The 26,724-nt window shown below is 41.3% G+C and overlaps 2 protein-coding genes across 8 annotated transcripts in view; both read left to right on the top strand.

The window, feature by feature from the left end:
- The first annotated feature begins 4,489 nt into the window (after nucleotides 1-4,489).
- odf2a (outer dense fiber of sperm tails 2a) lies at nucleotides 4,490-13,370 on the top strand. Its single transcript, XM_071466522.1, has 19 exons — nucleotides 4,490-4,675; nucleotides 5,208-5,324; nucleotides 5,454-5,567; nucleotides 5,662-5,844; nucleotides 6,457-6,644; nucleotides 7,063-7,198; nucleotides 7,389-7,514; nucleotides 7,997-8,071; nucleotides 8,169-8,240; nucleotides 8,348-8,464; nucleotides 8,611-8,796; nucleotides 8,911-9,020; nucleotides 9,856-9,991; nucleotides 10,170-10,280; nucleotides 10,364-10,627; nucleotides 10,713-10,813; nucleotides 11,861-12,023; nucleotides 12,420-12,545; nucleotides 12,625-13,370. Exons 1-19 carry the CDS (start codon nucleotides 4,673-4,675, stop codon nucleotides 12,793-12,795), a joined length of 2,499 nt encoding a protein of 832 aa, XP_071322623.1. The 5' UTR covers nucleotides 4,490-4,672; the 3' UTR covers nucleotides 12,796-13,370.
- Nucleotides 13,371-15,420: 2,050 nt separating this feature from the next.
- sptan1 (spectrin alpha, non-erythrocytic 1) overlaps nucleotides 15,421-26,724 on the top strand; it is a 36,175-nt gene continuing 24,871 nt past the window's right edge. For 6 of the 7 annotated variants that reach the window (XM_071466521.1, XM_071466520.1, XM_071466519.1 and 3 more), the window contains exons 1-4: nucleotides 15,421-15,552; nucleotides 24,412-24,651; nucleotides 25,086-25,211; nucleotides 26,086-26,226. In XM_071466521.1, the coding sequence (XP_071322622.1) occupies nucleotides 24,415-24,651; nucleotides 25,086-25,211; nucleotides 26,086-26,226 (504 nt within the window). In that variant the 5' untranslated portion in view covers nucleotides 15,421-15,552; nucleotides 24,412-24,414. Of the gene's footprint in view, nucleotides 15,553-18,148; nucleotides 18,290-24,411; nucleotides 24,652-25,085; nucleotides 25,212-26,085; nucleotides 26,227-26,724 lie in introns of those variants that run through there. The other variant, XM_071466515.1, reaches the window with a different exon arrangement.

Genomic DNA, 26,724 nt, shown 5'->3' with positions numbered 1-26,724 from the left:
CAGATAAATTTCCATTGTTACGCAGATGACACCCAGCTGTACTTATCCATGAAGCCAGGTGAGACTAACCAGGTAGCCAAGCTTCAGGTGTGTCTTAAGGACATAAAAACCTGGATGACCAGTAATTTCTTACTCTTAAATTCAGACAAAACTGAAGTTATTGTACTTGGCCCAAAACACCTCAGAGATACACTATGTGATAATATACTGACTCTGGATGACATCACCTTGGCCTCCAGTGCTACAGTCAGAAACCTTGGTGTCATTTGTGACCAGGACTTGTCCTTTACTTCACATATAAAGCAAGTCTGTAGGACAGCCTTCTTCCACCTGCGCAATATTGCAAAAATCAGACCCATTCTGTGTCTAAAGGATGCTGAAAAACTAGTTCATGCGTTTGTTACCTGAAGACTGGACTACTGTAACTCTTTATTGTCAGGATGTCCCAAAAATTCAGTAAAAAGCCTCCAATTGATCCAGAATGCGGCAGCACGAGTACTGACAGGAACTAGGAAACGAGATCACATCTCTCCTGTGTTAGCTTCTCTGCATTGGCTCCCTGTAAAATCCAGGATAGAATTTAAAATCCTCCTCCTCACCGACAAAGCCATTAATGGTCAGGCACCATCGTACCTTGGAGAGCTTATAGTTCCCTATTTTCCCAATAGGACACTTCGCTCTCTAAATGCAGGTCAACTTGTGGTTCCCAGAGTTTGTAAGAGTAGAATGGGGGGCAGAGCCTTCAGCTATCAGGCTCCTCTCCTGTGGAACCAGCTCCCAGTGTGGGTTCGGGAGGCAGACCCCCTCTCTACCTTTAAGATCAGGCTTAAAACTGTCCTGTTTAGTAAAGCTTATAGTTAGGGCTGGCTCGGGTATGTCCTGGCCCATCCCTTAGTTATGCTGCTATAGAGCTAGACTGCTGGGGGATTCCCATGATGCACTGGGCGCGCTCTCTCTCTCTCTCTCTCTCTCTCCTTCCCTCTCTCTCTCTCTCTCTCTTCCCTCTCCCTCTCTCTCTCCCTCTCTCTGTCCTCATTCTGCAGGTCTCTCTGCCTCGGGAGCAGCAGGATCCAGATCCACCACTACTCATCTTTACTATTAACCACTGTTACCTGTCATCATTATTGATAACACCATTACCTACACAGCTGTTCCTGGTCTCTCTCTCTCTCTCTCTCTTCTCTCCCCTCTCCTCCCCCTCCCCCTCTTTCTATCTTCTCCTAAACCCAACCGGTCGAGGCAGACGGCCGCCCACCCTGAGCCCGGTTCTGTTGCAGGTTTCTTCCTGTTAAAAGGGAGTTTTTCCTCCCCCCTGTCGCCAAGTGCTGCTCGTTGTGGGAACTGTTGGGTTTTTCTCTGTAACAAAGTAAGGTCTTGACCTTACCCTGTAAAGTGCCTTGAGATAATGTATATTATGATTTGGCGCTTTACAAATAAAATTGAATTGAATTGAATTGAATCTGGGTCTGGATCAGCTTCAGTTTGGAGAATGATCGCCCCACTGATGCAAACAACAGAACAATCTAAAGGGGGTGTGGTCAGATTAATTCATTCATTTCTACCATATACTGGAAAGTTTACTCCATCATACGTTATATTATGATATGATATTATCATCACTGTAAGGCACTTCACCATGAAGGGACACTCATCATGACATCATGTTTTCTCACATATGGGGACAACCACAGAGGGCATCTAATCATGTTTTTTCCCCTGAAAGCACCCAGTTCTGCAGCTCAGTATGTCAGGCTCAGGGTACCCAAATTGGCACTTTTTCTTTTTTTTCATGTTTTTTTGGGTTTTTTTTACCAGAAGGGCACCAATACAGAACCTTCAATTCCCCACATTACACTAGCAACACACTACATTACATCTTCTTTATCTCTAGAAGGCACTGCAAGTCATATAGACCTGATCAGACACTAACTCATCATGTTTTGTGAGAAGTTGAGGTTTCAGAGTGTGTGTCCTAACTGATGAAGTGAAATGTTGCTTTCCATCTGTAGCCCAGGACTGTTTTTGGTGGTTGTTCATATTATGGAGTGATATTTGACTGTGTATATAAGAGCTTCAAGAGAAATGATGCATTTTCACAGTTTTTGTGATGCATCCATCCAGAGAAAGACTTCTCCAGTGTGACAACACTTTGATCTTATTTATTAGCTATTTCTTATAATTGGACACTTTAAGGATCCACTGTACTAATGAGCAATACAGAAATGAATGTAGTCCTCAAAGTCAGGGAAGATCAGTTTAAAAGATTAAAAAATCTTAGTCCCAACATAGTTGAGATTTTTTAAATTGATTTGATCATGGTTTCTCTGAGACTGATAATTAATTTTTAAAATACAAACCTTTCTGTTCATATTTTACATTCTGACCATTAGGTGTCGCTCTGTTGACATGAAACATCAGAAATGAACCTTTCCCAGGAGCAATTTGGTGAACAGGTTCGTAAACTAACTTCTCTCTGCAGAAACAGTCTGACATTACCTGTAACTTTATGTGCATCACATCTTCAGAATACTTTGGTCATCATCAGAGAAATAATTCCTGCACTTTTTTACAGTTTGTATTTAACACTACTTTAAAAACAGGAAATCATTTAGAGTTTCTTTCTAGTTATGGGATTTTATCACTTTCTGCTGTCATTCACACAGTTTCATCTCATATCATATGATCTACTTTGATGATGTGATAATCTCTCTTCTCATTAAAAATTCCTATTTTTTTTCTTTTTTAAGATATAAACAGCACAAGAACATTGTGCATATGAACAGGCATGAACATAGTAAATTTATGTTTATTAAGTTTATGTGAATAAGCAAACTTATAAACAGATACAGAGTTTCACAATGAATAATCATACCATAGGAAAGAAAAGAAAAAATAAATAATTGAAAATAAATATAAATATCCAGGGGGTAAATTTAAGGTGCATGTTTAACAAGCATTTTATGTCTTAACTGCTTTTCTATTTACCTCTGGAAAGGGTGGATATATATTTTTTCAATTTCTATGATCAAAGCAGGAGAGAATAGTTTATTATTTGAGAACTTACTCTTATAAATGTGAAATTTAACAAAAAATAAAAGTTATTGTCACCTTTAGTATTTAGGTCAATACATATTCCCATTTAAGGGGAAATTGTTATTCCCGAGTTCGCCGCCGTCTTGAACGCAGCACGTCGCAAGTCGGTCAGAAAGCGGAGCGGTCCGGGATCTTTTTTTTTTTTCAATAAAACTTTATTGACAGAACATATTCAATACAAAGGCAGATATTATTAATATATCTTCAAACAAACATTTGAACAACAGCCAGGGGGGTTGGCTAATAAATGAATACAGAGAATAAAGAGCACAAATTATATGTCTTTACAGCTTTCTTGTTATCCAAGTCACAGATACTTTGCATGTATTGTTCCGTTTCCCTTTGGACAGCCACAAAGCATGGCTGAGAGTGACTAAATTTAGCTTTGTGTATGTGATATTTCCCTAATATTATTATCAAGTTTATGACATACAGTTCTTTCTGTTTCTTACTTTTGACATCATGGACACCAAAAAGTATACTGTTCCAGTCTAAAGAAAAATCAGAGTCAATCTTCACTGTGATGTAACGCATTACTTCTTTCCAGAGGGTGGCAGGAGAGTGACAGCTCCAAAACAGGTGTATCACAGTTTCAGGCTCAGAGTCACACAGAGAACAGTTCACACATAAATCTTTCTTAAATTTCAACAAATAATGTTTGGCAGGGTAATATCTATGAATTACTTTGTAAGACACTTCTCTCACTTTATTTGTAATGAAGTATTTGTAAGGGAGGTTCCACATATGGATCCAGTTCAGATCATTAACAATATCAGACCAGTACTGAACAGCAGATGGGGTAGAAGTGATATCAGTTTGAAACAGAGATCTGATGAGATAATTTCTTTTTTTAGTTTTAACAGAGAAACACATATGCCCCACTGGTGTTAATATAGGATCTAAAGGAGGACAGACTGGTTTTCCAGCACCTCTTAATAGAGTTAGGATACCAGAAGGAACAGCGTCCATTACAGCTGCAAAGTCTTTTGGGGTGACAGGAATACCATATGTTAGAAGGAATTCAGTGTAATTTAACAAATCTCCATTATCATTGAGTAGTTGGGTAACTAAAATTATGTTATTATCAAACCATGAATTAAAAAATTAAGATTTGTTTTTATATTTATATTGTTTTTATATTTGATGTGTTGATTGTTCCAAATAAAGCATCTATGTGGAGAGAAGTTGTGTTTATAGATTAAGGGCTGAGCGGTCCGGGATCATGGATGTATGATAAGAAGAAGGTCTTATCATACATCCATGTCCGGGATGCACGGATTTTGCGCAGGCCCAGCTCATCTCTAACGAGCCTGCCTCTCCACAGCCTCTTGAGTTTAGTGCGTTGCTAAGGAACGTAATGATGTCAACTCTGGTCCAATCACTATTGGAGAAAGATTTCACGTGCTTTAAACTGACCAACCGGAGCGAAGATAGCGTCGCTACCTGTTAAAGTTTATGGAAGCTGCCGCTCCAACAGGCTTTTTATCTGAACCTACTTATTTTTCTCACCAATCAACAAACGCTGTTCCTCAAATGAAAGATATCTTCAAGTCTTGGCGAGTTTATTCTGGTTTTTTATATGGTAAGAAGGAAAACCTGTCAGTGAATTGTACGGAGGCTGGTTAGGAAGCAGTCTGGGTTAGCTAACAAGCTATGGCTAATGTCAGGCTCATGTACCCTTCTTGCTAAGATCCTCTGCCTTTGATTATATTTTTAAGACTGACACACCCTCCATAACCATCTGAAAATGTTACCATTGCGTGTGTTTTAGCTTGGAATTCATAGCTGTGATTATTTGTGTTGATTTTAGCAACGTTGTTGAACTTGTATTGTGTTATTGTAAATGGGATTAACTTGTGTTCGCTTCTAAATATAGTTTTTAATGAATATATTCCACAATATTCCACTGCAATGAGATGAAAACGGTCCAAAATAGCCTGATAAAAATCACTAACTCAAAAATCCCCTAAAAAATATTTACTAGCATTTTCCCTGTTTGACATTATAGTAATTACACAATCATCTTGCAGATATACCCACAGTTATGAACATGTTGTACTTTGTGATGTGATATGTAAACTGGTTGGAGAGACTCATCACCCACTGTTTCACAGAGGAAAGCAATGAGAACCCGCTCAAGTTCCCCTCCGATTCATGTGCATGTCAACGACACCACACCGGTCCATGTGCACGTAAAGAGCCACAGGACAAGTCTTGCCAGAACACCTCAGGTTAGAGATGGGCTTTACTTATATTTTGATGGTCTGTCATAGTGACATCATGAGTGTGTAGTTATTTTGCAGCATGGGAAGTCCTGACAGTTTCCAGTGACATGCTTCTGCACACATTATGTTTTACAGGGGAAGACCAAGGTGGAGAAAGGAAACCTCCGTCCTACAGCCAAGGTCAAAACTCGAGTGCCATGGATTCCACCAGGAAAGGCCTCTGCACGGGACGCCTCGTACAAGTGGGAGGTAACAGAACTTCAAGGAAAATCACACCTCAGCTTTGTGAAAGTGCTCAGTCAGTCAAAGATGTAGTGTTACTCAAAGTGTAATTTGCACCAAGGGTCCGATGCACCGCCTTGAGATCACACCACCGCTCCCTGAACCAGAACCTGAACGTTCCCACTCTGCATTGCAATTGGCTGACCTCACGTTAGAGGAAGAGGAAGGGCTCCACGGACGAATCAGCCAGTATGAGAGGAAGATTGATAGCTTACTGACTGAGGTCAGCTCCCTGAAGAATGAGGTCAGTTTCTTCTCAGTTTCCACTGTGGACTGATCAGATCTGGAGTCACTTCTCTTCACATATCAGGCTCTGTTGGGCTGAGATCTTCATTGTATTTTTATTATAGACCTTTATGCTGGTTTGTTGGGAGATCATGATTTCAGGCAGTTTGTTTCTGCTATTATCATAATCATTATTAATATATTTATTAGTAAAGTTTTTGGTCTTGCATCAAATGCACAATGTCTAGTTTTAAAGGAGCATTTCACTGATTTTACACATGAAAATCTGTTGTTACCACACCCATTTCACCTGTTCCAACAGCAGCTGGCTCAGTGGTGCTGTGATAGCTTTAGAGTTGGGAGCAAAACCTAGCCAAATCCCAAACATACTCAGAAACCACACGAGTTGTGTTTGAGTTTGGGACTTGGAACACACGATGAGGTCACTTGATGGAGTCAAGGTGCAGAATGAGATCCATCTATGTTGTGCCCTCTCAGCCTAGCACCCTCACAGACTTGATATGATGATGATGAGCACTTCAGATATGTTAGAGTTTGTATGGCCTCAGTAATGTAACTTTTGTGAGTCTGTCCACATGTGTGTTTGCACATCTGTACTACATGGGTGCAGGTGGAGCTGCAGAAAAGGGAGCAGCTCCTGGAGCGTCAGTCGGAGCGGCTGAGCGTCTCCCAGCGGGTGATTGCAGAGCAGGAGGAGGAGCTGGCTGAGGTCACCAAGGAGCTGGAGGAGACTGAGCGGGAGAACACACGACTACGACATTCCATGGAGAAGATGCTGGAGGAGAGCGACTACAGCAGGCAGGCGTTTCACCAAACACTGTCACAGTGTCTCTTTTTATTATCACCTGTTTAAATGGTGGCAAAGGTTGCAAAGTCTCAGGCAGCCTGCACCAAAGAGGATTTCACCGTAACAGATATTTTAACCATGACACATTTGTTTATGTGGTCAGGCATTCCTGCATCATGTAGCTCTGACACCTCTGTGGCTCTGATTTATTTTTTTTTATTCCCAGTCCTCATTTTAGAGGCAAAAATGTGTCACTGAGGATTCTTGTCTGCTCTGAGACACCTGAGAGATAGAACACTGACAGACTCGGGGGGCTGACAGTCAGAGCCATACTGGCTTTATTTTAGCCACCTTTTTGGAATTGAGTTTATACCTGGGATGCAGAGGAGAATCATGGGTAAAACTCTTGTCCATGCCTCGTCATTGCAGACTTGACAGAGACAGTGTGCAGCCTGACAAAGATGCTCTGCTCAGGAAGCTGATGGAGGCTGAGGTGGACGGAACAGCAGCTGCCAAGGAAGTCTCAGCCCTGCGAGAGTCAGTTTCTAAACTGTGCAGTGCCAGTGTGAGTATGAGTGTTAGCTCACTGTGTTCTCTGTCAGATCCAACATGCTCTAGAAACCTGGGAGTAATAGTTTCCTGACATGATGACATTCTCTGGAGCAAAGAGGAACATAGACGGCAGAATTCAGTGACTTGTCAGAAACGGTTTGTGGTGAACCCGTGTCTCTGCTCTTCTCTGTCTGCTTCTGCAGAGACTGTCTGGCTCTGAGTCCTCGGTCTTGGCCCGTCAGAAGGAGCTGTTGCTACAGAAACTGGAGACATTTGAGGCCACAAACCGAACGCTGCGGCACCTCCTCAGAGAGCAACATGGATCCCAGGTACTGTGTGTGACGCACCTTCACAGTTTACTGTCTATATCTGCTGATACACAACACATGTCAGAGGCTTTAAATCTTGTAGGAGTTTATTAATTTACAGGCTTCAAACATTTTAGGCTAAATTGTCATGATCAGTTGTAAAAGTCCAGAAGACACATGGACTTAATCTTACTCATGTGATTTAATATCATGACATTGATATATGTTTATACATAAAAGAGATTAATGTGTGGTTTTGGTTGGTTGAGTGAATTAAATACCTGACAAATCAAGATGCTTCATTATGCTGCAGAAATACAAAAGTTGAATTCATTGGTTTTCAGCCATTACTACCACATTAAAGAGAGAGTTACCATGGTAACAGTATATAAATACCTGTGACAAGTTTACACTGTCTCACTGCATATAGTGGTATTATATACTGTAAGTAGTTTCCTCAGCAGTAAACAGTAAATCTTTGTTGGTCCACTGTGTTTGAACAGATGGAGTCGATGCGACTGTCAGAGCAGAAGGAAGCGTTACTGAAGAGACTCGCAGACACAGAGGCAGAAAATGCTGTGAGTGGAACAGAAGACCGTAAAGTCTACTTAGTTTCATTTTAATGAGCCTCAACGTTTTAGAGAAATAAAGCTTGTCTCATTTTTCCCTCGACAGCATCTTGTGGTGAAACTTCAAGAGAAAGACAAAGAGGTCAATCAACTTTCCCGACTCTTAGATACTGAGAAGGTACGGAGAGCACAGCAATATGTCTCTGTCTAACAGCAGAGCTGACTGTACCAGGGAGAACACAGGTCTTTACTGATGTAGATTCTGCTGCTTTTGGGATTCTGCAGGACAACGCTAAGAGCACAGCTGATTTGTCCAAGACTCTGGAGTCAACAAGAGCTCATTTACAGGGACAGCTCCGCAGCAAAGAGGCTGAGAACAACCGGCTCACTGTGCAGATCAAGGTTTGTCAGGGGATCTGCTCTGACTAACTCACTAACTCACTGACTCACGAACTGACTAACTAACTCACTAACTCACTAACTTGCTGATCCTGGAAAGCACACACAGTGAACCCAGCTGTAATCCCTCCTCCTTCCCATTGATTCAGAACCTGGAGCGAGCGGCCAATCAGCAGAAGGCAGAGATGGAGCATTTGATGGAGCAGCTGACGAGCCTGAAGCAGGAGGCCAGCGCAGACCGAGAGGCCCTGAAACGAGCCACACGAGCCCAGAAACAGCGAGCAGAGCGCAGTGAGGTCACTGCAGGACAGCTGAGTGTCCAGCTGATAGACATGGTGGGGACCAGCTCCTCTAAAACTCCAGAGTTATTGGTCAGAGACACAGGCTGAGGTTAACATCCTCACTAGGTCCTTTTGTTAATACCCATGTGTTTTTATTTCCTCTTCCAGGAGAAGCAGGTAGCAGACGCACTGTCAGCAGCTGAGACCTGGGAAAGTCGTTATGAACAAGAGGTGAAAGACAAGAGTAAACTGGAGCTCGAGCTGTCACTGTTGAACAGGTATCTCCAACAGCTCCACACGCACACACACACACACACACACACACAAGTAAACGTGTCTGTCCTAATGCTAATCAGAGCACTAACAGTTGTCCTGAGCTGCAGTCAGACCAAATTCCTATGGTGACATTTACCAGAAAGCAGAAGGGGACAGGAAATACTGTGGATAGGTTGGTAAACATAAATGGCAGGAAGTAGCAAAGCTCGCAGGCTAACAACAGTTGTCCACAGACATTTTGCGCTCTTATTTACCTCTGTCACTTTCCTACAACCAATCAGCATCTCTTCTTCTCTGCTGCACTTATAAAACAATAAACAAACAATGTTTCCTGTTTCCATGACAAGTAAGCCCCGCCCCCGCTCTCATGCTGTCTGGTCATTGGAGAGCCTGTGACTTTACATGTCCAAGTTCAATCAGCCTGAACTGTGGAGCGAAGCAGAGGAGGCAGGTTAATTCATAACAGGAAGTGAATGTTTCACTCTCTTCTATTAGAAATGAATGGGAAATGATGTCAGGTCCAGTTTCAGAGCTGCTCACAGCTGGGGGGCAAATGTTGGACATGTTCTTTAATGAGAGGTTCTGTGGAGTGGCTTTTATTCACCCAGTACCTTCAGTCATCCATAGAGCAATCTGACTGACAGGAAGTGTTGCTAATAACCTATGAAGCATGGAACTAACATCTCAACTGCAACTAGAATTTGACTCTTTGGGAAGCAGTGAGACCAAATTGTGGCTTCATTCTAAAAACGTATCTACCAGTGAAAAGCTACAGCTGGTTGTGGTTGAACGTTCTGTCAGTATCAATGAAAATATGACATGTGCTCTGCCATACAGCCGTGTAGCAGAGCTGATGGAGCAGCTGCAGAGCACAGAGGATAAAGGCAGACTGGAGAGAGAGGCCCTGCTGGATCACCTGCATGGACTGACCACAGAGAGCACTGCTGCCAGACTGGAGAACCAGTCCCTCAAGGTGAAACCAACAGGACACGTTTACTGAACATTAATCAGAATGTGCCCCAGCTTAGAGTCCTTCCTGTTTTCACTCTAAAAGACCTACGTTGACTTACAGTAGATTAGGAGGATGGACTTTCCATTTAATTACAGTAATGTCTGATGACACATTATGTAAACCTGTGTGCTCCTGTCAGGCCACAGCATCTGCAGTGGAGGAGAAGCTGGCCATGTCTCAGTCAGAGCTTCAGCAGGTCAGAGCTTCCATCAAGCAATATGAAAGTCTGCTGGACAGCTACAAGATCCAGGTATCTGAAGCGTAGAGTATGGCCCTGTACAGGACCATGGTAATGACCAGGAAAGTCTGAACAAAGTTTTTCCATCTGTCCAGGTGGGAAAAACGCGGGCTGAGGCAGATGAGTATGGTGCTCGTCTGGCCCAGGCGGAGCGAGAGGCCCAGGCTGTGCAGGCAAAGCTGGAGCAGGAGATAGAGGAGGTACGCAGGGAGATGCTGGGGCATCTGGCTGAGCTGGAGCCTCTTCCTGAAGCCCTACGACAGTCTGAACTCCAGCTGCAGGATGTCCAGGACAGGGAGCGCAGCCAGGAGAGACGCAGTGTGGAGCTCAGTACAACCCTGGCTGATCTGCGCATGAAGGTCCTAACAGTCCTGTTCACCCAGTTCAAGTCAGCATCACAAAATAAGTCCAAGTCAGTCAAGTGCTTGTGTCATGTGCTGTCAGGTGGAGACCCAGGGCAGCCAAATGGAGCTGTTCAGACAGAAGAACAAGGTGCTGCTGGAGGGGAACAGACAGCTTCAGCAGCGGGTGGAGAGTCTGGAAAGGTCAGTCACATCCTCTGATTTACTCTCTCGCCCTAGACACTTTGTCCAGAGGTTCGTCTCACATTGCGCCCATTTGTCATTAAAAGTGTGTCAGATTAGTCTTTAGCTGTTCCTGTTTGCTGCGTAGCCATAGATGTACATCAGTTGATCACTGAGGAAAAATAAAAATGTGATGATTCTCAGGCAAGTTCTGAGTGAAACTGAGCATCTTTCTCCTTCATTTCTCAGGCTGTTTTCACATCAAGTCCTTTTGAAACGAACCACATTCAGTTCTCTTACAGGGGACCAACACAAAAGGGACTCTGTTCTTTTTGTGTTCACACTGTGAGTTGATTTCATAGAGGACTCTCTTTATGGTCCACTTCAGCTCAGATGGAGCCTCAGTCCTCTTTCTGTTCACACTATAGTTCCTCTGGAGCTTTGGATTATGGGTAGCTGTCACTTGGAACAAGATGGCTGCTGCTGTACTTGTCTCACATATGAGCAAAACTGCTGACTAACGAGTGTGCATTCTGAGAAAGAGCTGGAGTGGTTTGATGGATGTTTTATTGACGTCAGAGAAAATGCTGCTGTCTAAGTTGGGTCGAAGTAGGAAACTCAGCTCAGAGAGGCATGAGGTAACGACTGCTGGGAGGCCACTGTTACACTGTTACACACCTGCTCTCTGGTGCAACCTAACATCAGCTGTCCTACTGCAGACCCAGCTTGTCCCCGATGCAAAGACCAACCTGCAGATCATATACATGTGTTTTGTTCTTGGCCTGACCCTGCTTAGTTCCGGACCAGAATCTTTGGTGGTTATACAAATACACAATCTCTCACAGCCCTCTAAGTGCCTTAATTGCTAGAAGGCTTTTTCTTCTCTGCTGGAAGCAGCAGTCTCCACCTGCCCCACTACATGTATAACACATGTATTATAATACATGTATAATGTATAACCCAGCCGGGCTCATCAATGTTTTATGTTTGTGGCACCTTTGTGTATTTGGTTGTGTTGTGAGTATTTTCTTTTTTTTTTTCTTTTTTCTGTCTTCTGTCGTCGGGCAGGAAGCTGGAGGAGGCCGTCAGTCAGAACAGTGACCTGCTGGCGGTCATCGCCAAACGGGAAGACACTATCCACAGCAACCAGCTCCGTCTGGAGGAGAAGACCAGGGAGTGTTCCCAGCTGAGCCGGAAGCTGGAGGAGGCTCTGGATGACGCACGCCAACAGGTCTGAACCTTGATGCTGCTAAACACTGGTCATACAAAGAGTGTGTTTAAGAAGGCAGTGGCAGATCCACATTAGTGCTGCATCAGAAAACATGGACTCCTCGTGTCAGTGAGACCTCTGCAGACACAGGTGCTCTTTTGCAAAAGCAGTGGGTTGTCTGGAAACAGCCTGTTGTTTTTTAATGTAATGCATCTGAACACGTGCTTAAACTTCAGTGTTAAACCTCAGTGTTACTCCCAGGGGCCTCTGCAGCCTGCGTGTATTCGGATGTGTGTAGTTAATTATAAGAGTGTATGCACATCTAGACTTCATATTGTTAGGAATATATCAATTGTGTACTGTTTTTCAACCACTGTGACTCATTAATTAAGTTCAGTGTGTTATATTCATCTCCAGATGTCAGAGACCAGAGAACGAGCTGCCACCAAACAACGCTCCACCCAGGCCAAGATCCTGGACTTAGAGACCCAACTCAGCAGGACCACCTCAGAAATCAACCAACTGAAACGCAACAAAGAGGAGGTAAAGGCCTCCATTCACAGTTTACTTCTGTGTGTATGAAGTGTCAGCAGGTCTGAAGGTGTGTATTTGTGATACTCAGGTGGAGCGACGATATCAGAGCCGACTGCAGGACGTGAAGGATCGGCTGGAGCAGTCGGACAGCACCAACCGAAGCCTGCAGAACTATGTCCAGTTCCTCAAAGCTTCCTACACCAATGTCTTTGGAGATTTGGCCCTCAGCAGCTCTTTGCGGGCCCCCTCACCCATCTGACAGCCCATCCAGCAGAAGTGTTTTATACTTACAGTGTCCAGAAGAGTAGTGCGGCTTTAGATTTGCTAACAGGAGCTGGAGGCCATGAGGACAACGGTGTCAGTCAGTTTCTTGTTTTATAACAAAGTGAACAAGTCAACAAAAGCATCTGTGGGGCTTTTACAACATAAGACTTGTTCCTGTTAAGATTTTTACAAAACATATTTGATGTACAGTAAATAGCAGCACCAAGGATGTGGATGTTGGATTTAACCCAGAAACAAAAGTATCAGAAGACTCAGAGGCCTCATAGGGACTTTAAATGAAGATGAGACAAGGCATTTATTGAAGATCTTGAAAACTATATGGTCCTGTCCACGAGACTTATTTTACCAGATACGTTAATCCACTGAATCCATTTCTACCCTGATAATAGGTTAGACAAGAAGTTACAAGTTCACAAGTTATCAAGCTTAAAGCAAATAATGACATTGACATTATTAACATAGATTAACAGGGTGGTAAAGGATGTGCAATGCTGAATGTGCAAACATAATAAAGTGTCTGCAGTCAGCATCTCACCTCAAATTTTAATACTGAAAAAAATATACAACAGAAATTCCCATCTGGGATTTTTTTCTATGCAAAGCTGACAATATTTTCTATGATTTGATCAGAGTTTCTTGTTGGATCTTCGAGACCAAACATCTGACACCAAATATTCTCATTTTTACTGAAGCTAATTTTTTTTCACCAGTTAGTTTTGTGCAGTGCCTTGTAGCATTTCAGAGTGAAGGTGGTCTTCGGAAGTGCGTTACTGGACATTGAAGTGAAGTTTTTATTTTTCAGGCCAAAAACAATGGAAATTGCACATTTTCTTTGACCTCACCTAGTGATGACAAAAGGTAATATATACAAGAATAAAACAGAGTTATACTGTATATTGTATTTGTATTGTAATATACTCAAACAATTGATTTATTTTTCACATCTATATAACAGCCAGCCATGACACATGATGTGTTTAAATGTGTGTCTGCTCTATACGGAGCTGGAAACACTGGTGCTGCCGCTGTCCTCTGGCTGCTGCAAGACAGTGTGATTTTGTTTTTATATCCTCACACACACTGTCAGTCGAATCAATAGTTTTTTAACTGTTTCATAGTGTATTTAATAACTGAATCATTAACAGTATCTAATGTGGATAACTAAAACAACAAACAAACAACTGAAAATGATTGTGTATGTGTAGTTTTTGGGTTTTTTTTCAATTCTTATTTGTGCATTTGTGTTGTAAACAGGAATCAAGACAAAACTTTTTTGTGTCAGTCCACTGACATACAATTAGTGGCTGGGTCTGTATTTGTCATCCAAATTACCTGTCAATCAGAAATTCACACTGAAGTCATATTGTCTCACAGTAGCTGTTCCATTACTTACAGCCTTATCACAATAGTGTATTTCTGTCACATTAAATGTAAGTAGACCAGCCTACAAGATCCCAACAAGCCCCTTTTACTACTGTATTATCATTTCAGAGGATACATATGTACTGTGCAGAGGTGTGATCAGACTTGGGAACATGTACGTTTTTAGTTTACATTAGAAAATGGCTATGAAAGATGAATATTTCTACCACCATGTAACCCAAGCACAGATGATCTCCTCTGGTAGTCAGCTGATAGAAAGACTGCTGAGGGAAGTCTCTCGGATAACACTGATGATTAATGGAGACATAATGTAAGAGCTGAAATGCTTTTTATTCGTGGTTGAACAGAGTCTTTACTTCTCAGTGTTAATGGTTAGTTAATTTACTGGTGCAGCTACAGTGCATTCTGCATCAGCCTACAGGGACAGAGCACATGATAATAATGTGCCTGAGCAGCAACTGTTTGTCTTACAGAGTATGTAGTGTTTCTGTGCAGTCAGGAATGGAGTGGAAACAAGGATGCTTTTGATTTGAATGTACTAAAAACTGTACTTAATTATTACTGCTAAACACACAGGAACACGGTCATATGTGTAGAATGAACTGAAGCAACAAATAAACAAGTTTTGTGTAGAACATGCTCGCTCACAGAATGTTCATTGTTTCAATGACATATTACTATGTTGTTTCCTATTGGACTAGAATTGTTGATTACGTGACCTGGACAAATGTCTGGAATCTTCCACGCAAATATGTGAAATACACCCAGAAACAGTGCTACACATGTTGTGGCTGGAAAGATGTTGACAACATTGACTTTTCTCTCTACTGGGAAAATGTACTGTTTGGTATCTTCAATAACAATGATAATAAACTTAAAGAATCATATGTAATTATTATGGTGATTATTTTAGTGAAAATCACATCAAATTAATATCCAAAAATTAAAATTTAACCATTCTAAACCTTTATTTTTAGAATTTGAAAATGAAACCAAACAGTACATTAAAATTACTAAAATAATACAGCAAAAACCATTGATTTGTTCAGTGATTCATTCCCCTTGACTCCTTGATGTCTAGTTATCTGTATTAATATGTTTTCTGTTCCGTGAGACTTCTATTATCTATATAGATGGTCAAAAAATAAAATAAAATAGTGTTTTTTTAAGTTCGCTCACAGTTTCGGGTCGTTCCGGTATTTATCGGTTCTTTTCGTAGAGCTGCAGAGATTACGTCACATTCGAAAAAAAAAATAAAAAATCAGCCATCCCAGAAAGAGACCTCATCCTTCGTCGTCGATCCGCCTGGATAACCACCTCTCCGTTAGCTCTTAGAAAACACACCAAGGTACGAAAAACACTTATATCTGTTTTGAGTTTGTCATTTTAAAAGAGACTAGCGTCACTCTGTAGACGGTGTTTTCCTTGCTGCCCTGTTCGTTCAGTTTGTGTGCCCTGCTAGCTTAACGTTAGCTTAACGTAACTGCAGCCACTCCTATTGTTGAACCATATTTACAGTACTGTAGCTAACGTGCATGCAGATAACAGCAGACAATAGTTAACAGTTTGCCCCTGAAACGTCTTGGGGTCAGATAAAATCTAAATGTTAACATTAGCCACCAGCTGACATTACCTTGCGTCGACACCTATTAATCTGCGTTGCATTCAAACAAAATGGTTGATTTAAACATTCATAAGTCGACATAAACGTCAGCTAAGGGTGATGATACCCGCCTGTAAAGTGTAGCTAACGTTGTAATATCGCTTGTTAAGTTAAATTTTCACGTTAGCGGGGTTGTCCGGAGCTGCTGTTTGCTAGCGTCAGTTTAAATTAGCAGAAACGTTATCAAATTTGATTTAATCTATATGTTGACACAGTCCTAATTTCGACGTTTGCACACGATGTGTTTTAAATAATTGAAACTAGTGTCCATATAATACAGATAAAAACTAACAAAGTTAAGCAGATATTTACATTAGTTTTTGTCGGCCATGGCCGAGAGGGAGCCGCCCAGTGCAGTTGAATACCTTTGGACATATGGCCCCAGCTGTTCGTCCTCCTATTACCCTGCATTTAATTAAAACGAGGACACTGTTACCGTTAATAATTTACACGAGTATTGTGGTGGAAGAATGTTCTCGAATGCACGATCAATTAGTCAAATTTAATGTCACCAGTTGTCCTTACTTGTTTTTAAGGAGTGGTTCAAGCCCATGAAAAGAACCAGGGTATGTTCAACCAAGCCTGACACTTTACAGTTCAAAGGACGATAAAGTAGTTTGCATAAAGACGGTTGAGGACAGTAAAAGCAGACTTCTGATAAGGTGAAGGCCCTGTCTCACACCTCTGCTACTGACTGTCCTAACATGGATTTGGCAGGGTGGTGGCAAGTGCTTCACATGCCAACCACATATTTTGTAGTCCAGGGTCTCAGCAGATGCTTTTGCAGCAGTTATATCTTTTGACAGTGAATGAAAACAGTGGATTTAAGATATGAGTATAGGTCTCTCCATCCACCAACATGGCTCCCCTATACTGATTAGTGTTGCACTGCTGTATAAGACTTGCATTTTATTCGACCATTATACTCACCTCAAATTACAGAAGCTCTTGGCCAGTCATATGTAAAACGGCAGAAACAGGGAATTGGAGAGTGAATTGACTCAGATATTAATTAATGAGCCGTTTCTAAGTTCAGTGTTTAAACAGAAGTTTTTACTGGCAATTAGGCTTAAATTTTGTAATAATTAATTTGATAATATACGATAATATTGTTTGGCAAAAGAAAGCTGTTTGTTCATCCATTAGAGCCTCAAGCAGGAGAGCTGCAGGCAGTAAGTTCTTTGCCTATGCTGTCAACCATTGCTCGTAATGCAGATGGCATTTGGTGAATACTGGAGTATGAATTGATGTTTCTGTGATACAGAAACTTTGAGGCAAAATGGGACAGTTGTACCACCTAAAATACATACCAGATATTCCCAGAACAAATTAATCTCCCTCTGCACCGCCTCATTTTAATTGTATTACAGTCACCACTTGAATATATGTTCCATTATTCGGGTGAATAGCTAGACTTAGGCAGTAGGAACTGTACATCAGTTCACTGTGGTTTCAGGTGTTTAGACCTGACAAATTTAGTCCAGTGCATTACATACATGATTGTGGTGTTAGATGTCTCCTGGAGTTGTGTCATCTGTAATCAACCTTTTTCTTTTGTACTGTTGAGTGATACTGATAACTTATATATTTGATCACAGCTGTATAGATCTCGCTGTATGCCATTTCTTTTCTCAAAACTTCCATGTCCACCTATGCAACCTACGAATTTTCCACAATTTTTCATTGTAACTGGTGTGACCATGACCCAAATAGAAAATAGGCCTCCTTGTCTCCAGGCTGTCAGATTTGGTATGAGGCCTGCAGATATAGTGCAGCCTGCTAACTCATTGTCATTTTCTTTCTGGCATGAACTACTTTCCACACACCGTGAGCCTCTGTGTGTAGTCCTTCTGTCCTAAATGTAGAGTGGTTCTTCATTGCATTGATTGCTGAAACATTATCATGATGAACTTCCTGTGAAAGCATCCTGTTATTCTCACTGCGATCAATAATATGTCCTGTAGCCAGCCTGCACAGACACACAACATGTCAACCTTTACTAAACCCAAGCTCAAGGTAACAGTCACATTTGTGTCACTACTGTGTGCCTTTGTGTTTTTTGCATGTTGTATTGTGTGTTTTAGTTTGTGCAGGAGAGAAGATTCGAGAGAATTGAAGGCCAGTTGTTTTGCTGAGTAAAGGGATGTGAGAGAGCTAGAGGGAGGGGTGGGTGGTGCGGAGCGTAGACGCATGGGCTGGGCTACATCTTGGCTTGCTCTTTTGTACAGCGTAGTCACTGCAGGTGCAATGCGTCTGTCTGTGGTGCTGTAGATGAGACTTTGCTTCCTCAAGCACAGTCAGATTGTGGAGGAGTGTACTAGAGAAGTACACACTGCTGCAAACTATGACTTCGCTACAGATGTAGCCATCTGATCAGCCATAATACAAGAGAACCTGAAGCTCCAGACTAGAAATATCTCATGTGTGTGGTTTGGCTTTGCACTATTTCTTCCTATCATACACAGCTTAGATCTGTCTGTAAAAAACTGTAATGTTTGATTTAAGTTGAATGTCACAAGGATTTGGTAAGTGGCTGATGATCTGAATTGTGCATGCGTTTGTCTGTTTCTGTTGATATCCTGCAAGGAATCATTTCATACTCTCAGTATGGAATAATAGAGTTGAATTTTACTGCATGCCTTTTGTTGATGTGATGGTCTTTGCATGAAAATGAAGTGTGGTCTTATCTTAAAATGAAATAGGCTTAGGTACCTTTGATAAATACCTTCAGAAAACATTGAGATTAGTTACTGCATATTACTTGCTGTTTGCTTGTTATGAGCCTGACTAGAGCAATGAAAGACTGTTTTTTTTCTGGACATGAGGCCTTGTTGACTCAACAAACCTTAATAGATAGCTTTCTGCTCTTATTAGTGCTTTTTTACTGTAGATTCTATTTGAATTAAATTTCTGATATGGATTTTATGTTTGTTAGCACTTGCAGTAGGGTGGTTAAGGCTATAAAGGATTGCTTAGTAACTATGGTTGCTTTAAATTCCTGATTTTTATATCACTAGTTGTGAATTCCTCAGATGCTCAGCTGAGTTTGAGGAAAAGGAAAAGACACGTTGTTGTTATATCATCATCCTCATCCTCTCTCCTCTCTGAGGGAAATAGACTCGCCTAGTCTCACGAGACTCACCCATTTCCTGCTAATTCTATTAGCTTCTATTCTCCCAGTATGGCGTCAGTGTGACCCCTGTTCATAACAGATGGTTCACCATAGTAACTGGGAGTTGCTTAGTGAATAACTTCATCCAACTCCTCTGTGAAACTTTGATTGTAACAGAGAACTTAAAGAAGGTCAGTGAAGTCTGTTAATCTGCTGGAGAGATGCTGTTTTCTAATGTCAGGGTGTACCTGTCTTCATGGTAACACCCATGTGCCGTGTACACATTCTGTACTTTGCTAACAAGCTCCTCTTTATCTATTTATTTAATAAAGTTCTGTGTTTAACAGAATTTAGGGTCATCTTCTATATGTCCACCCTTGTTAATAACACGTGACTTCATCGATAACCAGGTCTGTCGAGGACATGTGAGATTTAGTCTCCTGTTCAGATGAACCTCCTCTGACCTTGCTAAGCAATTAGTAGGTCAGGTCCCTTGAATGAACAGTATATGTGTTAAATTATTATTATTTACAATAACGTCAAACTATTAAAAGCATCAAAGACATTATGAAATTGGAGCTTAATGTGTCTCCCAACAGGATCTGTTTCAGTGGATGTATTTCAATGCGGGTAAAACTTTGTGGATGTTTTGACAGCTCACTGACCCACCAGGATTTTTCCAACTACACCCAATGGCCACTCCAATGGTGAAGGGTTTTGTTGTACCTGGGTGGTGCTCGTGCATAGTAAGCTGGTGGTCATCCAGGTGTCACCACATGTTTCCACTTTATCCAACTACAATGTTTAAATCAGATTCTACAGAGTCATGTTATTACAACTTTGTGACATTGCAGCGGCATCAGTAATTGTATATGAGGGAAACACTGGCCTTTCCTAAATTGCTGCAACATGTTTGAGTGTTGTCTCATTGGCTTACACTCTAAGTACTGCCATGACATTGCAGCTGCACTGATAAATGGCATGACTCACTTCACTGACAAATACCTCCTCTCATCAGCAGCTGCTTTTTAAAACTGGTCGATATGATCCTTGAAGCCAGCTCTTGTTTATGCAGTAGCTATGTTAGTGGCTTCCAGTGGCTGAATGCACATCTTGAGGGAGAAACGCTGAATTGAGGAGTTTGATTATTTCAATTTCTTGAGTTATTTGTGTATTTGTGCACAGGCAGTATCAGTCTCTCTCTGTGAAGAACATAGAATTTTTTTGCTTTAATTTCCTGAGCCAATTTTTCTGTGTCATTTCCAAACAGGGAGGTGTTAATGGTGAGAGTAGTGTTGCATTTTCTTTTTCTGTGCCTGTAAAAGTGGATAATTGGACTTTGGAAGGGTGATGATGGAAGTAAGAGTTATATGACCAGCCATCCATATACTAGAAGCTGGCAGCACTGCTGGCTGATATCAGTGTGTGGGTGTTTGAGGTAGAGAGCAGAAAGCCAGGGTGACGAGAAGGAGAGCTGTTATCTACTGATACAAGAAGGGAGTGCTATCAGCAGTGGCAGTGCTGTATTTCAGGGCGTCAGAGAGCCGGTAGTAGTGCTGCTCTGACGCTAATTTAGTCTCTTTTTCAGATATTCAATTAAAGCCAGTCATTTCTATTGTAATTACAGTTCGACTTTATGTTGAACCAAATATGTATTTGTCCCTTTTAAACATCAGCTGTTTAGCTACCTGCTCCTCATGATAGACTTTCATCTTTACATTAAATTGATAGTCGTCACATGGCTGTAAAAAAAAAATTGCTGAGTCACTGTAAGTTTGAAATTCACATCAGGTGGCATCAGGTGATCTAGATTATGAAACATGAAAGTAAATCAACATTTACTCATGTTTATGTGTGTACAAAGGTTGTGACTTAGTGTGACTTAAAAGACTTTACAGGAAGTGTCAGAAAAGCAGTCACACAATATTTACAGTTTATATAAACTAAATAGCTGTGCATACACAGTAAGTCCATGCTGAGTATGTAAGTCAGTGTCCAAGATTTTTTAAATAATATAATTATATTATTGTATTTCTTGTTAACGTATAAGTGGTGCTGCCACTAAACAGCAGTTCAAAATTGTATTTGTCACATGTCAAGGTACAATGTACAGTAAGCAAAACAGTGAAATGAGGGTCAGACTCTGCAGCAGGGCAGACTGTGCTAAGCTGTAAAATAAGTAATACATTTCAGTATGAAAGATATTGCATTTGGCAGGAAATATCTCAATATTCCATATTCGCCCAAGCCTATTAGAAACTGTGGTGGACGCTCCTGCTTTAATTGTGAAGCACAGTTCTGTCTATATTAAGTGTGCTTGCCCAGTAAAATCTTTTCTGGGATAACAGGAAATTATACATTTGCTGAAGACTGCGACCGTGTTCATAGTCTACTTTGAAATTTGTTGATCTCTATTGCCAGAAAATAAATATGTCAGTGTCATCAGGATTCAGGCACACTCCCTCTCATTGACTGAACTGGTTCAAGGCGGGTTGGAGCAGGGTTAATACCTCACACAGCTGTGAGAGGCTCAGCCATTGTCTTCCATGTCTCTACTGCTACTGGAAGTTGTCTTTGCTATTATTCTTAATTTATCAAGTAACCACAAGGAAATAAACACCAAATAAAGTTTGTCTGTTTGGACTTGTGTGCTCACTTTCTTTCTCTTTTGTAAAACTAATTGTCCATTTCTAATATCGACCTGGTAGTAAGTGGTCTTGTGTATAGCAATAGCACAGCAATGATCTGAAATCATACAGGTGTGTGGCCTTGTGATGTTAAAGTTAATGTAAGTGTCAGTTAGATTTGTGTGTCCTTTGTTACTGACATCACTGTCAGAATGAGGCTGAGGTCTGTTAAATCCCTGAGATGGTTTAAGCTCCCTGTGAACTAGAGCAGGCTTTTAGGTGGGGGAGGGATGCTGTCTAGCACTGTTTCCCACAAAATTAGATTCTATTTGTGGCATTGGCTGACGGTGGTGGGAAGGTGGGTTAATAGCATATTGTGATTGGCCAGTGAGCCTAGTCCCAGGACATGCATGCAGCACATTCTGCGCACCTTGAATGACAGATACACATAGATGGCCAGTAAAGAGACAGACAGACAGACAGACAGACAGGGTAAAAACTGAATGGATTTTTTGGCATTGCTCCTGATGGCCAGTGTGACTCTGACAGACGGGTCTGTTGTCAAAGTGTTGGAGAGAGAGAGAGTGGGTCAAGGAGGGGCCACAGCCACATTAACACGTTTTGCCATCTAGACAAGTGTTTTAGCTTCGTAACAGAAATAATCTCTGCCTACACTGTAAACTGTAACCATCCATGTACACTGGGCATGGGCGTGCCGGTGTAAATGGGAAATGTCTACACTGCAGTCATTTGCTTGGACTGATGACGAGATGGAACTGTTAGTGAAAGTGACACTAGTATGAAGCCGTCAGGTCATGAATGGTAGGAAAACAGATTGGGAATCATTGTTTTCATCTGGGGTAACATGATAGGACTGAGTTGAATCAGGGAGGGATACGTCATACTGAAAAGACCGGATCAGGAAGCAAATGAGGGTGTGTTTCTGTCTGTCCTGACTAAAACACAACCCCAGAGTTTTCAAACTCAAACGCATCCAGCAGCGTTTCCACAAGTCTCTGTTTTAGGGGCTCGAAGAACAGTAGTGTGGACGGAAGGAGTAAACGTAGCAAAAGTGATGTGTTTTAAAGCTAAAAATGAATTAGAGTGGATGTCGCCTTAATGCACTCTGCACAGCTGTACAATGAACTCGGATTTTACCCATTTAAAATGTTAAAAAAACAGAAAATCAGTATGTGGTGGTTAATGTGGATATTGTGTTTGGCTCCCACAGATAAATCAATGTGTGGGAAACACTGGGCCAGCTTTCTGGATGGTCACTTGTTCCAGGCAGTGTGTTTTCATTGCACTAATCAGCTTACAGTATACACTATGTTTAGTGGGTTTATGTGTTGGCTCACTGGGATGCTTGCTTGTCTGGAGAGGTAATGGCACCTCTTGGGACCAAATCATGTCTATGCACTGGCTGTGGATAAAAAGCCCAGTTCAGCTACATTGCTGACTCCACTAATCCTCTCATTCAGACCGGGACATCTACCCATCGCTTTTTGTATCATTGTCTGCAACATCAACAAAAACCTCTTTCATCTACATTTAGGTATGACAGACTCCACACACCCTGCACTCAGTGTGGCTGTCAGCTATTGTGCTTAGGGTCTAGTTGACCTTGGTCTGGTTAGACAGATCAATAGCTCTCTTTCTCTTTGTCTCTGTCTGTTGATGGCTGGAGTCTGACACAAAAATATAGAATATATTCTTATTACACTGGTTCATTAAGTGTCACTCACCACCTCTGTGTTTATAAGTTTATGTATATGTTAAATTGACTGAATAAAAATAAGGTTAGAAAACCATCAACAGTCACACGTTAATTAGTTCTCAGATAATTACTCACTGAGTGAGTTTCATTTCTGCTATTCAGACTGTGCTGCCCACGCCTTGTTGATTTCCTTATTGGTAGAAACTAAGCTGCTGTGGATGTCAGTTAAGATCATGTTTTTTCATGGTTCAGCAGGATTGCTAGCTGGACCTACTAGCTGTAACCTACAGCGTGAGGGGCCAGAGAAACAGTGGACAGAGAAGCTGACTGCAGCAATCCCATTGTGCAGTGAAGCCTGGTTACTGTTCGCTTGCGTGTGGAATTTCCGCCCCCACCCCCGTTTGGCATTTTACTATTTCAGCTGCCGGCCCCTTGGTTGCACAGCTTGGGACAGGATGGGGCGGGGGTGAGGCAAACAGCCTTGTTTGTTATATCCCGCCTCACAGTTCCAAGTATCTGTCAAGAGAAAAATTGTAGAGGTTCAGGATGCTGGAGACACAAATAATCCCCCGTCTGTTATCTGAGCTTTGATACTAATTGAAAATAGTTTTATATTAATGAAAGTCAGAGATACAGACAGACTGTTAAAGCATCAGTGGTCTTATCTGGGAAGTTTGATGATTGTGATTGATCTGCAATTCAGTAGCATCTATGAATGAGATGGTATGTGACCGATAATTGTAGTATGGGGAAAGGGAATATTGAGTGTAACATCTTCGAGATGAACCTACATTTCTGTAGCAGTCTGTTTGGATATCATGAGTTATACATAAATCTATTAGAGAAAGAGGAGCTGTTCTACTGTATCGGCTAGATAGCTTGTCTGTACATTTCCATATATCTGTGGCCTGAGCAGGTAAAATGTCAAAGTTTCGTCCAAATAAATGAGTTTCAAATTTATTTTAGCTGCTTTTCTGCACAGAGCTGATCTGTCATGATGTAGTTTAAACTGGTATGGTAGAAAACTGTTGATGGTCTGATCCATGTTCAGAACTTACTAATGAGTGTAACCTATGATTTGTTTGTAGAAGATGGACACCGCAGGGGTCAAAGTGCTGGAGACAGCTGAAGACATCCAGGAGCGCAGGCAGCAGGTGCTGGACCGCTACCGGCGTTTCAAGGAGCTGTCGATTATGCGTCGGCAGAAGCTGGAGGACTCTTACCGCTTTCAGTTCTTCCGCCGTGATGCTGATGAGTTGGAAAAGTGGATCCAGGAGAAGCTGCAGATCGCATCCGATGAGAACTACAAGGACCCCTCCAACCTGCAGGTCTGTTAGCCTTGTTTTTGATGTCTGTCTGTATGGTTGATATAGAGGTCTTCAAGGGTCCACTCAATCAATTAGGGTCTCTTTTTATTGTGACCGATCTCAGGTGTGTGTGTAATATGTTCAATACCCAGTGGATCCAAATGGATGCCGGTGTTGGTATTCTCTCTCTGTTGTATCGGTTCTCAGGTGCCCCTCAGATTTGGTCTCTCTTTGTTGAAAACCTGCTTATGCATTTTGGATTCAGGTAGGTTTTCCACAGGTCTGCTTCAGCTCTGGTTCATAACTTTGGACCCATGAAGACCTCTTACTTGAACCCTTTAGATTGTTAACATTTTATATGTATACAGTCATTGCTACTGTCCCAGTATTCATAATCTAGATAAGCTCTTGTTCATCTATATTTTAACTGTATTTTACTGTCTTCTTTTACACAGGGTAAGCTGCAGAAACATCAGGCCTTTGAAGCTGAAGTTCAGGCCAACGCTGGGGCCATTATCAAACTGGATGAGACTGGAAACCTTATGATCAGCGAGGGACACTTCGCCTCTGAAACCATTCGAGTAAGGCACACAGAGATGAAGATGCAGTCAGTTTAATACACGGTGTTTATGTACAATAACATTCTGTGTATCTGTGGTGGGCAGGAAATATAGACTGCGTCATTAAGGAGCAAACAGAATCTTAAAGCTGTTAAAAGGCTTACTGGGGTTTGCTTCCTGAATATTCTGTTAACTCCTTCCATCTGATTCAGTCCTACACGCCTTACCGGACACAACAGAGACCCATAGTTACAAGTCTCAATATGGCTGAATATATACAAGTAGGTGTTGAAGTGCTGTGTGACCCTTGAGTGCTGTTAATCTCAATCAGCTTCCCCTTGTTCTGCTGTGAGGAAATGGTCGGTTCACAATGGACTGGTGCTTGTGGAAATCTGTTTGTTTCCAGGTTGTGGTTTTTTTTAACAGATATTTTTTTGTATAATAAATAACTTTAAAACACTTATACTTTTCAATTTTAGATACAGATTCACAGAAGATTTCTAATCAAGTACAAAGGAAAACTGCAGTGGCATCTGGTCTTGTTCTGGAGATGTTTTTTTTTTTTACCTTTTTTCTCTCAGTGGAAACTGCTCATCATGATCGTGTCTGTCTGGGTCATATTGATTGATTTCTATGAACAGATGATTGTTATAACCGAACTGTTTTCTTTATTTCTCATGCAGATTACCATCTAATTGACATGTGTATATTTATAACATGAATATAAAGTAATGAGTAATGAGTAGTCCACTACTGCATTACTACAAGTGAAACAGCCATAGATTTTTGATCCATATAAGTAGTTTCCACTGTATTTTCATAACTTCTTTGACTCTCCTCGCCTCTTTCTAGTGACTTAAAAAATATACCCTTTCCCCTTTCCCATGTACGGTAGACTCGTCTGGAGGAGTTGCATCGTTTGTGGGAACTCCTGCTGCAAAGGACTAAGGAGAAGGGCATGCGTCTCCTGCAGGCCCAGAAGCTGGTCCAGTACCTGCGTGAGTGTGAAGACGCCCTGGACTGGATCAGTGACAAGGTCAGATTCACAAAGCCTTAAAACTTCCCTGACCAAGGTTTCATTTGCATTGTTTTATCTACTTTTGCCAAAGCAAGGCCCAAAAGGTAATGGAAATTGCCCTTTTGAGTGCCTTAAATTAATTATTAATTTCCAAAAAAATGTAATATTTACTTTTCTTTTTGAATTGCATTTTCAAATAGATTTATTCATGAATTATATTTAAATTATTTACATATTGACTGTTGTATGTTGTTTTTGTAAACATGCTAAACTATTATTGTTGCAATATAAAAATATCAAATAATGAATGACTTTGTAATTTATTTATACATTTATAAATTAATTTGCAAACAAATGACATTAATGCCTAATTTTAGTGTAGTGTATTGTTAATAATGAATGAAATGCTATTTCTGTGACACTTCAAATGACAATTTGACTTAATGGCGAAATTACGTCATTCAAAGACAATGAAATGATTAATGAGCCATTTTTATAGCTTCTAAAGACATAAAA

Source organism: Trachinotus anak, unplaced genomic scaffold (genome assembly GCF_046630095.1).
Source record: "Trachinotus anak isolate AG129_WGS33_773 ecotype Australia unplaced genomic scaffold, CSIRO_AGI_Tana_v1 ptg000028l, whole genome shotgun sequence".
In the NCBI taxonomy this organism is placed as follows: domain Eukaryota; kingdom Metazoa; phylum Chordata; class Actinopteri; order Carangiformes; family Carangidae; genus Trachinotus; species Trachinotus anak.
The sequence above is the reverse complement of the archived record's forward strand: the minus strand, read 5'-3'. Positions and strand labels throughout refer to the sequence as shown.

Coding starts and splice junctions, on each gene's coding strand:
- odf2a (XM_071466522.1), top strand. Junction 5,325..5,453: donor GTCTTGCCAGAACACCTCAG/GTTAGAGATGGG, acceptor TATGTTTTACAG/GGGAAGACCAAGGTGGAGAA. Junction 5,568..5,661: donor ACGCCTCGTACAAGTGGGAG/GTAACAGAACTT, acceptor ATTTGCACCAAG/GGTCCGATGCACCGCCTTGA.